The sequence below is a fragment of the Hermetia illucens genome, chromosome 1, assembly GCF_905115235.1.
Source record: "Hermetia illucens chromosome 1, iHerIll2.2.curated.20191125, whole genome shotgun sequence".
In the NCBI taxonomy this organism is placed as follows: Eukaryota; Metazoa; Arthropoda; class Insecta; order Diptera; family Stratiomyidae; genus Hermetia; species Hermetia illucens.
In genome coordinates this window covers 74,714,863-74,731,017 of record NC_051849.1, presented here as the reverse complement: position 1 = coordinate 74,731,017, position 16,155 = coordinate 74,714,863, and the positions used below count along the sequence as shown (strand labels likewise).

Below are 16,155 nucleotides of genomic sequence, written 5' to 3'. Positions count from 1 at the left end.
AACGACTAAGCTGTTGTGCGTTGTAATTTCGGCAGAGACTAGGTATTGGGGAATGGAAGTAGACGTCGAGCTCTGCGGAAGGCAAGTTGAAAATGTCTGCGTTACGTGTGTTATAAGACGCAGGACAGCAAGTGATGTCGTCAGCGGCGGAGCAGTCCATCAGACCCGAGAAAACTTTAAAAAATGTACATAAATCCAGATAGGATCTACGATGTTGTAGGAAGGGAAGGTTCAGAAAGCGAAAACCGGAAGGGTAGTCCATACGGGGGAAGCTTTTCTTAAAGAAGAGGAAGCGGGTTGAATTTACGTTGCACATTTTCAAGGGCAGGACAAAAACTGTTACGGGAGGATGACCAGATCACGGGGCAGTACTCGAGAGTATTCCTCACAAGGGAATTTAAAAGAGATAAGGAGGGTTGATGGCATCAAAATCAGAGGAGAAGCGAAGTATAAAGCCTGACTATTTTGCTGCTAGATTGGTGACTTCGAGGCAATGGGTGTCAAAGCGGAGATTATTGTCGAAAGTGACTCCGAGGTCTTGTTTGGAATTTAAGCAGCATAACGAATGCCCGTTAAGAGACTAGGAGAAAAAGTGGGTGAGAAATTTAGGGAATAGCACATAAAGTGACACTCTCTGACGTTTAGCGCTAAACCATCAGTTGAGCACCAACGAACCAGAGTGTCTAGGTTATATGAAAGTAAACAGAGTCCATAGGCGACGATATAGCGGAAAACAGCTTAAGGTCGTAATCATAGAGCAAGGAGGGAGGAAGATCGTTGATAAAAAATAAAAATATCAAAAGGCCCAGAATAGATCCCTGTGGGACGCCAGAGCAGGGTGAGAAGGAGCGGGAAGTGCAGCCGTCAAAAGAGGCGCGCCAGAATCGGTTGGAAAGGTAAAAGGCAAGCCATAAAACAAGTGGCATGGGAACGCTTGGATACGAGAAGTTGCATAGAGGTATCTTGTGATTTACAGTGCCGAAGGCTCTAGCGAAATCAGTGTAAATGCCGTGAATTTAAACATTTGGCGACAAAGTTGGTAAAGTCAAGCAGGTTGGAGGCACTGGACTTACAGGCGGTTTTCGGATAAATTCCTGCTACTATTAACTTTTTAGACCTAAATTTTGTATCAAAGTATTACTATGATTTTTTTAGGGATTCTTCGGTTAGATAGGTTCTTAGAACGAGACCTGTTTCACTTTTTGGGGAACACATTTTGAGTCCTCCACCCCTGTGTATCACCCAATGTAAGAAAGAAGATTTGACTTTCGTTTGATACCCTTATTGACCATAGTATTCTGTGAAAAAAAAAACAGACAAATCGGCGGATGGAAAGTTTTAATAAGATTAAAAACCCATAAAAAATGATTTTGTTTATCAGGCCGGAAAATTTTCAGCACGCCCTGCTAAGACAACATTCACGGGTTTCGGTATTCACTTTGAGAAACATCCTCTAATAATATTTGCTGAAAAAGTAGTAAAATACCCATAAACTTCTCGTTGCTTGTAATTAATATATTATTGACTTCAGCATCATGATAAAGAATGCTAAGTTATCAAATGGTTCAACTTAATGCTTGCATACGGTCAAATTATAATCAGTTGAAGCGATTGTTGGTAAAATCAACCTTCAAAATGCTAAACTCTGTATAAAGTAAATTCACTTTTGCTGCTAGTTTCATAGTATTTCAATTATCACAGACTTCATTCCAAAAATCCAATTAACTTCCGTTTTTTATCTCGATAAACTTTCACATCCAGCACTCAGATTCGCGGTTCCTCAATTTGCCTACAATGCACTTCTAATTAGAACCGAGCACTTTCACAGCTGATAATTGAATATCACTTCAATTTCACAACAACACCATTGTAGTTTTTAAACTATACGGAAAGCGTTTTTTTTGCATTCACGCTTGAAATAACTTTCTTTACCACAGACTAATTGTCGTCACAAGAAAATATGAATATAAATCAAAATGTGGTCTCGCGATAATTCACTTTGCATCCACCACAATTATTGCAATGAAGCTGATGCAGCAGGTAAGCCAACTTTATTTTTAACAAGGCTGTAGAAGAATTGTAAACAAAGATAGTACATTTCAGATTATCGCATTATTTTTAATAATAGCTGCATTCTGCCGAATATTTACAATGTCTCAAACAGCGAAATTCAAGCAGAAAGAAAATGCATTAGGTCAGCCTGCAGAAGGTGCGTGAATTTGAATATTTGTAAATTTGGTTTCTGCAATTTAATTCATTTAATCATCTGCGAGTATAGATAGAGTACAAATCCGTGTATATCGAGGACCGAATAACATGAAAAATGGCGTACAATGGGCGTATTATGTGAAACAACCAGCTGATTTCCACTGATGTATTTGCTTTTATTTAACATAGCATTGAGACAGTAAATTTTAAATTGTTATTTAAATTGTTCTATCTTCCCTATATGTTTCCAGTCATAATACCACGTACGCTTTTGTCGAATTTTCTGCAAATGAACACAATAAAAAATATATCAAATCAAAGTGTAACTTTTACGTTTCGGAAAATAAAAATCATCTCATACTCGTATATTTCCACTACCATATGAACCCCCACTTCTCACCTTTAATATTATAACATGCAATGAGGGTAATATGGTAAATACGTACTTTGAGTTAAGCGGCTCACCAGGAATGTAGAAAGGATTGCAAACAGCATCAGTGTACAAGATATGGAGATTTCGAAACATCTGTAAAATCAAAAATTTCAATCGACATTCAAACGTTTATTACTTCATCAGAAACACTTACTGAGCGAACTTCATTTTCCCGCAACGCCGTATTGCTCGAATCCATGACGATGATAAACTTTATTTTTGTATTAGTCACATATCCATATCTAAAAAGTAAAAGATAACCTGTTACTGCACTGAATACTACAATTACTTACAAAGCAAAACCTTACATTTTATGTGTCTCTGTAGAATAAAGCAAGCCCAAGTACAATTCCCTTGATTCAGGGGTGGTTTTTGTTCCTGGTTCACATTTCTCCTCAACAACATCTAGGGCGGCATGGACTCGATATTGTAGTTCCAGCTCCTTATCTAAATCAGATGTCGCAATGTATTGTGGGGAGTTCTGTGGCGAAATGATTAATTGGTATCGGTAAGTATCCAAGGCAATATGTATGTATTTAACGCGATTAAATATAATTCCACCAATAATAGTTTGATTTCAATCACTCTGAAATCTTGATTGATTGGAATGAGTTGGGTTTAATTAAATAAATACAACGATTTTAAGATTGTAGCGTTTCCGAAAAGTATATTTCTTGTAATGTTGTGCAATTAAATGGTGGATAGCTGAAAAAGAACTTATTTTTTATACATCGCATATCATTGGTTAATGATTTTTAAGGCTTTGTTCAAAAAGACATCTGATAATCGGTATATTTTCTGTCTACCAATTTACATGAAACTTTTCCCGAAAACAGCTATATCAATTAAAGCGAGATTTGGTGAGCATCCGAAACTGCGAGATCCCATGCACTGCCATGTTACTTTGTGGAGTTTTACATACAAAGGAACGTATAGAAATTTCTTCTTCGAGTCAATCCACATGGGGTATCAAATGAAAGGTCGCGGTAGTACTTTCAAGCGTATTAGAGGACTTTTAGTGTACCATCGTCCTTCGCAACAACTATGCACATTGCAACAACACCAGTGACCAGTACGCACAGCGTAAAATTCCACAAAACCACAAATTATGCGAAACTCCGCTTAGAGCGTACGAAACCGCATTTGCGAACTTATTTACTGTTCTGAAAAGCGCAAAATTATTAGTAGATATGTTTTTTTTTTTAAATTGGTCCCGTAATTATGGACCAAGGGAATTTTCAGCGTTTATCACTTTCCCTTTATTTTATCGATACAATTTTATGTAAAGGCATTGACAAGGGCTTTAGAAGGTCCCATTTCAGAGAAAACATTTCATTTAATTTAAATTTAACTTAAAAACCAGCCAAATAAGAGGTGGCCCTGTAGTTACGAAACCTCTATGTATGTGAGGAACAGCGGGTCGACCGTACCTATGCACCATCTCTGTCAGTTCCTGGCAATAAGTTCCACTGCACAACTTTCGGAGAAGCTTACACCTTTCCTCCACTATTCCGCGCCACGTAATTCCAGAACGACACACTCGTCGGTTATCCTAAGATAATGGGTTCCAATGACAACAAAGGAGTTGTCTCTTCTCAATGTGCTGCTGTCACTTCCGCTTTTTGATCATCTTGTCCACATGTATCTAGCTCGTACGCTGACCAAGTTAGTTATTGTATCAGGCCAGAGCACTCGATGACGCGACGCAGATATGAATTGACGAAAGCTCGGAGCCTTTGAATAACAGTGACACCTACTTTCGATACACTATTCCCAAATAGTAGCATAGAGAGAACAATGGTGCAAAATAGCATCAACTTTACAGCCAGTTGGTGTTGAGATGGGTACATTTCCGGACTTTGGGACAAGACAACAAAGGCAAATTTAGCGCTGTTAATGTGTTGAACGAAATAAACATTGACGCCGCCGTCGACAGAAACAACACATCCTAGATCTACAAATTTTTCGACGCTCTCGGAATTCTGCCCATTGATGCGAGTAAGAAGAATGCAATGACGAGTCCGACCGGAAACCTTAGTTTTGTCCTTGTCCAGAACCGTTTGGCATGATTCGATGAGAGGATAAAAAGATGTCACCGGCGTAAACGAAGTTAATCCATTAATGAAGGTAGCATGGAGTTTCCGAAATGCGCATATGGGATAATAACTAACTCTCTGACTTAAAGGGAAAAATTTGTTGTTTTTTTTTAAAAAAAAATAGAGACAACCAGTGCAAATAAGCCGTTTCTACTTATTAGTAATCGAAGTGTTTGAGGAAGAAAAACACACTCCATTTTACCCCTCCCGGTGCTGAGAAGAAAAACAATCGGTGATATAATTCAGACGTGGCGAACTCCACTTTGAACCTCAGCGCCCTAGATGACAGAAAAAGTTACTGTTTAAATGACCGTGTAACACCTAGGCTTCTCAGGGATTAGATGGTAGTATTCCACCCGTACAAATAATAATAATCGTTAGTCCAACAATCCAATTGGATCTTGGCTGGATTTGAAAAGTGTTCGAGCAATTCATTCAAGGCCGTAGCAGTACATTGTAGAAGGCAATGTGGTCAGCATCACACTCGTTCCTGATTATTACCCCGATTTGACTCAAGTGCTCATTCACAGCTAAGTCGACTAGTATCCGACATCCAGTCACGATACAAATTTCCCTGCCACCAGTGAACCGCGTATTACCGCTGCGACAGCCTAACAGTTTAACTACTAAGCCATCTGGACACGACCTGGACTAATAGTATTGTAGCTTGCACACTTAACCAATGTTATTTATATTTTTAAGGTTTTGTGTAAAACACATTGATTTTGGTTATCAAAACAAAGCATTCGGAAAATTGCGACCTACGATCTTTCTCTTACGCCATACATAGATAATTTGTTTACAATTGCGCTTTTTTCATCCAAACGATTAGTTAAGACGTTATTTTAATTACTAATAAATAGTGATATTATATTAAATATATTTAAAAATACATTATAGTAAATATTGGAGCGAAAGGTCTTTTCTTTGGATAATATTTTTGAAACAGCGGATTTTGTGTTATGAACTTGTTCTTTCATTTTCAACGTTGGGAAGTTGTGGGAACTCTTATGGATTATTTGGACTAGCAATTCCGGTTTCTCTGGTAAATGGTTTTGTGGATATATATTTGTGTCGCAATAGGAACGTTTCGTGTGTGGTAGGTGAAAATGAAAAAGACTACGTAAAATATACATATATGGAATACATATGTTAAAAATATAGCAGGTGGTCAAAGGGTAGTATAGGTCCCAGGGCGAAACGTGGATTGGTACCCACGAAGGAGCATAAAACCTGGGAAATGCCTGCTGAACCAACACCAACAGCTCTACTACCAAACCCTAGACGCTGCAGACGGAGAGGAGTGAAGGCGAGTCTCCCGCGCCTAAAGACGGGACAAATTGTACCAACTGGTCCTCCAGGTTGGGGGTTGGGTAGGGCTGACAACCCTACATGGAAAACCGATGTTACAGAGCCACGAAAGGAGCCTCAGACAGGATGGACTTTACAACGACGAACCCGGCAACGACAATGGATTAACGATTTGCGCATTTTCTCATGGAACGTGCACTCCATGTACACGATAAAGCTGATGAGCAGCTAGCCGATACCCTGTCCCAATATAGGGCTGATATAACAGCGTTACAAGAGATGCGATGGACAGGGACTGGTTTCCTGGAGAAACCATGTGCTCGGAGTAGGTTTCTTAGTCAGCCAAAAAATGAAACCTGCTGTTATCGGCTTTGAAAACATTAGCGAACTGCTATGCACTCTACGCTTGCAAGGCAAGTTTAGAAATATAAGCCTCATTAACGTTCACGCCCCTACAGAGGAGACTGCAGAGTCGGAGAAGGATGCCTTCTACGAGGCAGTAGAACGAACCCTCGAAGCCTGTCCCAGATATGATATTAAAATCATACTTGGGGATTTTAACAGCCAAGTAGGGAAGGAGCCCGTATTCAGGCGATACGTTGGCTTCCATAGCATACACGAAAAAACAAATGATAACGGACTGCGGATTATTCAATTAATAGGGTCACACGAAATGGTTGTTGGAAGTACCTGGTTTGCGCGGAAAGCGGTCCACAAACATACATGGGCCTCTCCAGACGGGACCACTTTCAACCAAATTGACCACGTGTTGATCGAACGACGCCACCTCTCATCCTTGGTGAATGTCAGAACATATAGGGAGGCCAATATAAACTCGGATCACAATCTCGTTGGCATGGTGCTCCGAGCTCGAATAACAATACCACCTAGAATCCCCTCTGACAATCAGGTGAGAGTGAACACTGAAGCCATCCACAATACAACCCTCCGCGACACCTATAAGAGGGAAATGGATGCCGCAGAACCTGCAGTCAACAGAGGACCTGGAGATGAAGCATCAACAAATGATCTTCACAATCACCTGAAGAACGTTATCATGGATACGGCCACAAACATACTTGGCCCCAGCCGCAAAAGGCGTCGGAACGGCTGGTTTGACGATGAATGTAAGCTAGCTACGGAACGGAAGAATGCCGCATACCGAGTAATGTTGCATTCTCAAAGAACGCGGGCACGCGCAGAGACTTATCACGAACTCCGTCAAGCGGAGAAGCGACTTCACAGACGGAAAAAGGAAGCCTGGGAGAACCAACAAGTCTGCGAACTAAAAAAGTACAGGGAGCAACCGCACCAGGCGCGCAAGTTTTACCAACAAGTCAGCAGGATGAAGCCTTATACACCTCGATGCTCATCCTGCCGAGACAAAGAGCGAAATCTGATTTCCGACAGAATGGGAATATTAGAGTGATGGATTGAGTACTTTGATGAGCTACTGAACAACCAGAACATCGGCGAATTAGAAGTCCCGCCAACTGAAAACGACGGACAAATACTGCCACCACCAAGTTTAGAAGAAACAGTCCCTGCAATTCATCGGCTAAAAAATCATAAGTCGCCAGGAGCCGATGGAATTACAGTCGAATTGGTTAAATATGGAGGCGACCAGTTACAACAAAGGGGGTCATCGACTTGTGCTCAAGGTATGGGACAGCGAATCAATGCCTGACGATTAGCAACGAGGCATTATCTGTCTCATACATAAAAAGGGAGATATCACACAGTGCAGCAATTATAGAGGTATCACGTTGCTGAGTACCATCTATAACATATTCTCCACTATCTTGCTAGGCCGGATAGCCCCATACGCCCAGAATTGGCCCATGCCAAAGAGGCTTCACTCCAGGCAAATCAGCAACAAATCAGATTTTCTCTCTGCGGCAAGCGGTGGAAAAACTGTTGGAATATGGACAACAGTTACACCATCTGTTCATCGACTTTAAAGCTGCCTATGATAGCATAGCCAGGGTAAAACTGTACACGGCCATGAGAGAATTCGGTATCCCGACGAAATTAATAAAACTGACTAGGCTGACCCTGACCAATGTGCGAGGCCAGATAAAAGCAGCAGGATCACTCTCAACACCATTCGACATCAACAACGGTCTACGACAAGGGGATGCGCTATCATGCGTCCTCTTTAACCTGGCCCTGGAGAAAGTGATCCGTGATGCTGAGGTAAATGCAAGAGGTACGATCCTCTTCAAGTCCACCCAACTACTGGCCTATGCTGACGATATCAACATCATGGGAAGAACCACCCGAGACGTACAAACTGCCTTCATCCAGATCGAGCAGGTGGTGCGAGATCTTGGGCTGCACATCAATGAAGGCAAGACAAAATATATGGTGGCAACGTCAGCACCGAAGACGAATCAACCAACAACATCAAACCCCACTGGTCAAACACGAAGAAGAGTAAGGATAGGAGAATACAACTTTGAGACCGTTGACAATTTCTCCTACCTAGAAGACGAGGCAGACCCTGCCAAAGATGGAGCGATGGCGTAGGTCAGGACGCCAGACAGCTTTTAGAGATATCGAATTGGTGGACCTCGGCGCAAAACCGAGATGTCTGGAGTTCCTTATTAAGGCAGGCCTAGACCGGACACCGGTTGTTGCGCCGTTAATGATGATGATGATGAAAAATATAGCATACGCACGTAACAAGCTCCCCCAAGGTGCTCGAGCAATACCCATCCCACTTTAGTCTCGAAATCGGAGGCACGATCAAGAGAGTCTTCATGGCCCGGTTAAAGCATTTCTTTCCGGAACAAAACACAAGTAGGAAGAAAGGCGCGTGACGCGTCCATTTTTGCTTGTAGCAATTAAGCTGAGGGAACCATGCCTCTGGTTCCTCGTTAAAACCCCCTTTGATTTCAGTTGGGGAGAGCAATTTGAGTGACGAACGCACGTAATTGTTAACGCTCTGAAAGAGTCGGCCATGATTGCGAAAAAACATTTTTTGGCAGCTATTAAAAAAGTCAAGAAGTCAGAACTGGAAGTGGAAGAACAGGCACCGAAATCTAGTTTAAGAAATAGTCAAAACAAAATAGTTATATCGAGAAAAAAGATTTACAATAATTACACCACTCTTCACCGAAATGTGGTCAACTGACCCTGTACAGGATCCGTACAATGAAAGCTCTAGAAATCCACAAACCTCTCACTGTTATCGTTATAGTCACCAGAGCCGTGTTTTCTACTCACATATTGCAACTACCCACCACGATTGCGATGGCCCCTTCAGCAACTCCTCCTGGGCTGCATTCAGTTGCCTGGTGTATTTTTTTTACCACTTTTCACGACTAATGCACCTAGAAAGCCTCCTACCTTTATATGGGAAGTCTCCGTTGGTGCGTAGCACTATACTATGATGCTGCTGCTGAAATGCCTCCCATTTTGAACCTGAATCTCGCAGTCAGTATCCTGCCCAAAATCGGCTCCCAGATAATGAGAGCACATCTTGCGTTTGCTGGAAGCATTATTCCAACACTGGATTCACGCCTGGTTTCGCCAGCCTTTCCCGAATACAATAGTACAATGGCGCAAGAGGCTGAGAAATCCTCTTCACACTCCCAGAATAAATGAAAAACGGTTAGCTCTGGAACTCTCGCTCAGATTGGAAAAAGTAAACATGCTGAAAGTCTACAATACCATTGTCGAGAAGCAGACTTGGGCAAAATCATAATCGTGATTACGTGATTATGACTAAGAATTCCATGATTACATGATTGTAATCATAATCACGGTTTCGTGATTATGATTGTAATAACGTAATCATAATCGTGTAATCATAGCCCTATATTTTCATTTGCGATTGGTTAATTTGCTGTTTGATGACGTATACATTTTTGTGACTTCAACTTAAGATGTGTTTGGAGAAATAATATTAAGAATAATGGTTTTCGATGCTTCATGGTGATGGTTGTTTTAATAGTTTGAAGCAAACGATAATCTCCATCAGTTAGAGGAACTAGAATATCCAATCAAGTATCAGCCATTTATCAATTCCCGAATAAGTACGGATCTCGTTTCGGTCTTCTGGAGAAGCTGCGCTATGCAAAATATTCTTGTAATCCAACGGCATTATTCACAACGCCAGTGTGACCATTTTAAGTTAATTTGGAGGGGGCGAATACCTGTACTTGTGTTATATAACAGAGAGACAAATGGCTGCGGCTGCATCAGATAAATGTTTGTGTCTGTCTCAGACATCAGCCAGACACATTTCTGTGGCTGAGTCAGGCAACAGACAGACAGATGTGTGTGTTTGAGTTGGACAATTTTTCCATCTGTATTTTACTTCGCCACTGGCACAGTGCGCACATATAAACAATTACAATTTACGAAATTTGTACATATGTTAAATGTATGTTTTGGAATTGCATTACACATACGTACATACATATATTTGCGGGGAATCTCAATGAAATGTAAACATATATATGCTACGGAATCAAAAATAAACGATCTCCTATCCCATTTCGAATCATCTATGTGCGGACTGCGAGGGGTTGTTTGTAATTAATAGGCGAGTATGTTCGAAACCAGCCGAAATCTTAAATCGAGTTACATACAAATATATGTATACATTGCGATTCCCAATTCCAAACCATGCTTACGTACAGTTTGGCAAAATCGTAATCATGATTATGATTACGAATTCATGGCGATTATAATAAATGAGCGTGATTTTGTGATTACACCATTGTAGTCACAATCACACGCCATGATTATGATTGCAGTCATGTAATCATGAAATCATAATCATGGACTCATGTGAAGTCACCGTAGTTAGCATTAAGATGGATGTTGTTTGTGCTCTGTGCAGGTGCTAACCGGTTTGCAAATATTTTAATTAACAATTTAGTGGATTGGATGCAAAGAGCAGAGTAAGTAACAATTAGTTTAGTTGTTGATTGAATTTATGAGCGCATGCGTTCGAGAGTTATGCAAATTGAAATTGAAACTTTTTTTAAAAGAACAGAGACAGCAACAGAATTTCTGATTGTCTTTGATGACTAATTTATTGGAAACAACTGAGACTGAAAACCTCTGTAAAGACACGATTTTGAGTTTATTCGAAAGAGGGATTTCATCGCGAGGACTCTTTGCTTTGATACTTTTATTTTTTAAGGTTGTGTGTGAGTCCCTATACATATAGTAAATGGCACCATTTTGTGTTGACTTTATGAGGGCTCCCAATACATGCGAAAGGAGGGTGTACATGTTTTTTTCACGCAATATAGTCATCTGGGTAGTACTTTTCGAAGCTGATCTTATTTCTGATATTGGGTAAAACATAGGAGAGTGAGCAATCTATACATTGCATTGCTAGTTGTTATTAATACTAAAAATTTGGTAACATATTTAGATCAAGCAAAATGTTTAGATCCGTATGACTCAGGTAGGATCTAAAGGATAAAAATTACTTAATTATTATTATATGACTGGTTGCAATACAAACATATATTTATGCGCATTTCAATTCACCATGCTGCATGCTGTGAAAATCTTCGTAGATACATATAATATATACATTGCGTCCGATCCTAACGTATGGCTCTATTGTATGGTGGCAGGCTTTGAGCAAAAAATACAATAAGATAAAGCTTAATATGATTCAAAGAACCGTGTATGCAGGTGCTATTGAGGCTCTGTAAACTTACCCGGCAGATGCTCTCAATATACTCCTGCATCTCCTCCCTCTAGATCTCCACATTAAATACGTTGCGGTGTGCAGTGCCGTCAGACTACGTGAGTCTGGATGCTGGACAACAAAGTCCTACGGCCACAGTAAAATCCTAGAGACGCGGTCTGTTCAAACGGAAATTGGCGATATTGGAAGTCTGCCGATGGCTGGAGCGAGATCCGAGCCCCAAGCGTAACATAGCCACTCTGACCGATAGTCAAGCGGCCTTCAAGGCATTATACTTAGCGACGACATCCCCCAGGCTGGTGAGGCAGTGCTGAGACGTGTTAAATCGTCTGTGCGGCACGCTAAAGTTACCCTACTCTGAGTTCCCGGGCATAGGAGCATAGAGGGGAATACAATCGAGAGCTCCTATGCCAGACGCGTGCAAATGCATTGAAGGTTACGGCGTACTGGCCCATAGGAGACCAGAAGGAAGGGAAACCCTCATGCACTTTATCTGCGATTGCTCAGCTCTAGGTAGAAATAAGGTACGGACACTAGGTAAACCATTCTTTGGGCTCAGAGGGATTTCTGGCTTACGGTGGCAGAGCTGTTTTCCTTCGTGAATGCTACGGGCTGGCTCTGAAGATCCGAGCCGGCTGGACTCTGCCTCCCTGCTCTCATAACAGCAATCACGATCTTAGGAGTTTGTGGTATCAAAACGGTGCACCACAGCGCTAATTAGGGTCCCCGGAGCGGCCAATGATACCTACCTACCCCTACAGATATTTATTTTTCTGTTGTCAACTTGGACCAAAACATAATTTGAACTAACAACCAAACCAGTTGATTTTCCCCTGCCCACTGCAATCAATCCATTAAATAACCAATAAGTAAGCTGATTCATAAATCACAGACGACACTGCTCACGATTTCATGATGCATTCATATGATGTCCGGATAGCTGAGTGGTTAGAGCGCAAGGCTGTCGTACGGAGGGTCACGGTTCAAATCTCACTGGTGGCAGTGGGATTTGTATCGTGATTTGCCGTCGGATACCAGTCGACTCAGCTGTGAATGAGTACCTGAGTCAAATCATGGTAATAATCTCGAGCAAGCGCAATGCTGACCACATTGCCTCCTAGTGTACCGTTACGGTCTTGAATGAAGTGCTCTAACACACTTCAAGGTCCTGATCCAACATGGATTGTTGCGCCAACGATTATTATATTATTATTATTATTCATATGATCACATGATTATGATTACGGTGATTACGATTGCAAGATTACGTGATTACAAGCATTATCATGCCTGTGCTGCTTTCACTATAAGCCACTGTATGTGTTGCATGTTTGGGTTTTATATTTCCGAGTAAGTTACAGAAGGCACTCGCATAAATACCAATATAAACATTTTATGATGCAAACATGAATCTTGCTTTCTAAACCATTTCTTATCTATTTAAACAGATGTGTTGCACATTTCTTTTTAAAGGATTAATGAAGAGAACTGAATTTTGAAACAGATTGCATTAGATGGTTCTAGTCGGTTGTAAGACGTGCAGTTAGATGGTTCAAGCACTTTAGTAATTTTTTCTCCAATAAAGAGAGTTCAAATATAAAATTGTTGTTTTCTTTTGAACAGAACTCCGACAGTGTTCACACACTAACGTAAATGTTTTTCATGAAATTAGAAGAAATTCGAGTGGAGGTCGTGGATGATTGCTTTTTGAATAAACTAAGTTAACAACAAAGTACAAACTCCCCCTCTTCAGAAGATATCACACGGGAGAAGAAAAACTCGGGTTTGTCAAATAAAGAAAAAATATAGCGAAAAAGGAAACAACTTTTACTCAAGATTTGCTTCAACACTCTCACGGCATGGCATGACCAATCCATCCAAATCTACGACGTAGGAAGGGGACCCATCGCACTTCTCACAAAATGGGAAAACCCCAAATTAGCAGTTCACGGTTCTCATCCAAGCTACGACACCTGAATCCCACAACAAAAACTTCATCAACAAAGTACGAACACTGCGGACCTCGCATAAACAAAGTCGCGGTTGCACCGGAGGCATCGCTGGGCGGGTGGTGAGTGTTGTGGCTGCGCGGAACGAGTCGAGGAACGTGGAAATGCCTTCGGGTACGCCATCGTTCAATTTATTAAAGTGCGAAGAGTACAGTGAAAAAAGACAGTAGAACTTACGTCCTTCCCGATTATCGCGATACAAACTGCCATCCTCACTGCGGTCCGACCCCGGAGCACGTCCGCCGCCGAGAAAATTTTCGCCAATTTGACATTTAAGCATTAGATTCCCGCTACCGCGGCCGTCAGCGCCATCTGAGCCGCGCTACCGTCGGAATGCAGCACGGTCCGAATCTCCGCTCAAGTAATTCCATCCACCATTCCTTCGTCATCTTCGCGAACACCACGAAGCGCAAGGTGGACGTGTTCTGGGTGGACTACGAGGGCAAATTCGTTCACTACATGTGCCTGAAACCGGACGACCGGATAATCGTCAACACCTTCTCCACGCATCCGTGGATATTCATCGACTCAGAAACGGGCGAGCGGATGCACGTCGAACACAGCGAAATCTTCTGGCCGAAACCGTCGATAGACGCCAGCATTCCCCTAGAGGCCCAACGGCGAACACTCCGACGTTCCACAGTCAACATCCACTTTCCGTTGCGAACGTTACAGGACACTGCGCTGTGGACCATCGTCAAGGAAATGGTGAGAAATGTTCGGGAGGTGGAAACCTGGGAGATCCCGCGTATCTTGAAGGTGCAAGTGATTAACTTATTCACTAAATACGAGAAACACCGACAGTCCATGGAGGCAGCCAGAACCTAGCACAAAGTGCAGGCGGTGGTTATGTCGTGCCTCGTGTGTGTCATGAGAAACTCAATTCGTGTACTTTACTTTCTAGGAACAAAGCACGCAGTGATATTGGCAAAGTTAGAAAATTTAAGACTATACTCTGTTCTCCTACTACCCTATTTTTATTAATAAAGCATAGAAAATAGAAGTTGCGTCTGATTAAATACTAACTTCCTCTCCGCAAGCACCACATTCATCCTTTCGTTTGTCCTGCATGGTGTTGGGTTGCGTTGCTTGGGGTTGAATTCACTTCTGGTTTGCTGATTTACCTTATATGTGGGTTTGCTCCAAATTTTTTCATCAGGCAAGAGTTTTACTGGTTCAAGAAACCTCTCATGGCTAGAATTTCTTCTATTCAAGTTATTTAGGGAACCATCCTACTATTGGTTATGAAGGGCTTACGCTACTTAAATCATCATCATCAGCGGCGCAACAACCGGTATCCGATCTAGGCCTGCCTTAATAAGGAACTCCAGACATACCGGTTTTGCGCCGAGGTCCACCAAGCTGTCGCCATCGCTCCATCTCAAGCAGGGTCTACCTCGTCTTCTTTTTCTACCATAGATTTTGCCCTTATAGACTTCCCGGGCGGAATCATCCTCATCCATGCGAATTGGGTGACCCGCCCGCCGTAACCTGTTGAGCCAGATTTTATCCGCAACCAGATGGTCGTGGTATCGCTCATAGATTTCGCCGTTATGTAGACTACGGAATCGTCCATCTTTATGTAGGGGGCCAAAAATATTTCGGAGCATTTTTCTCTCCAACGCTGCCAAGAGTTCGCAGTTTTTCTTCCTAAGAAACTCGGTTTCCGAAGAATACATGAGGACTTGCAAGATCATCGTCTTGTTCAGTAAGAGCTTTGACCCTATGGTGAGAATTTTCACGCGAACCAGTTGTTGTAAGCTGAAATAGGCTCTGTTGGCAGCCAACAACCGTGAACGGATTTCATCGTCATAGTTATTATCGGTTGTGATTTTCGAGCCTGTAATCTGCTATCTTCATTGTTTTCGTTTGACCAGTGCGATTCGATGTTATTCGTTCTTTGGTTTCTGCCGCTGACATGACGTTGCCACCACCTACTTCTCCTTGCCTTCATTAATGTGCAACCCGAGATCTTGCACCGCCTGCTCGATCTGGACGAAGGTAGACTGTACATCTCCGGTTGGTTGGGTGAACTTGAAGAGGATGGTTCCTCTCGCATTTACATCTACATTGCGGATCACTTTTCCCAGGGCCAGGTTAAAGAGGGCGCATGATAGGGCACTCCCTTGTTTTAAACCGTTGTTGGTGTTGAGTGGTCTCGAGAGTGATCCTGCTGCTTTCATCTGCTCTCGCACATAGGTCAGGGTCAGGCTACTCAGGCTTATCAATTTCGTCGAGTACCAAATTCTCCCATTGCCGTGTAAAGTTTTACCCTGGCTATGCTATCATAAGCATCTTTAAAGTCGATGAAAATATGGTGCAATTGATGTCCATATTCCAGCAATTTTTCCTTCGCTTGCTGTACAGAGAAAATCGGATGTTGCTGCTGTTCTTTGGTATGGGCCAATGATGTTCTGA

General features: G+C 42.0%; 2 protein-coding genes across 2 annotated transcripts; one reads left to right on the top strand and one right to left on the bottom strand.

Moving 5' to 3' along the window:
* Positions 1-2,360: 2,360 nt before the first annotated feature.
* On the bottom strand, positions 2,361-14,062 carry LOC119659149 (trafficking protein particle complex subunit 2-like protein). The gene is made up of 5 exons (XM_038067097.1): positions 13,915-14,062; positions 2,950-3,122; positions 2,796-2,883; positions 2,655-2,734; positions 2,361-2,491 (listed from the first exon to the last, which is right to left on the bottom strand). The coding sequence occupies exons 1-5, from the start codon at positions 13,945-13,947 to the stop codon at positions 2,446-2,448; spliced, it is 420 nt and encodes a 139-aa protein (XP_037923025.1). The 5' UTR covers positions 13,948-14,062; the 3' UTR covers positions 2,361-2,445.
* On the top strand, positions 13,729-14,737 carry LOC119659144 (protein Vhl). Its single transcript, XM_038067086.1, has one exon. It carries the CDS (start codon positions 14,071-14,073, stop codon positions 14,563-14,565), a length of 495 nt encoding a protein of 164 aa, XP_037923014.1. The 5' UTR covers positions 13,729-14,070; the 3' UTR covers positions 14,566-14,737.
* Positions 14,738-16,155: the final 1,418 nt, after the last annotated feature.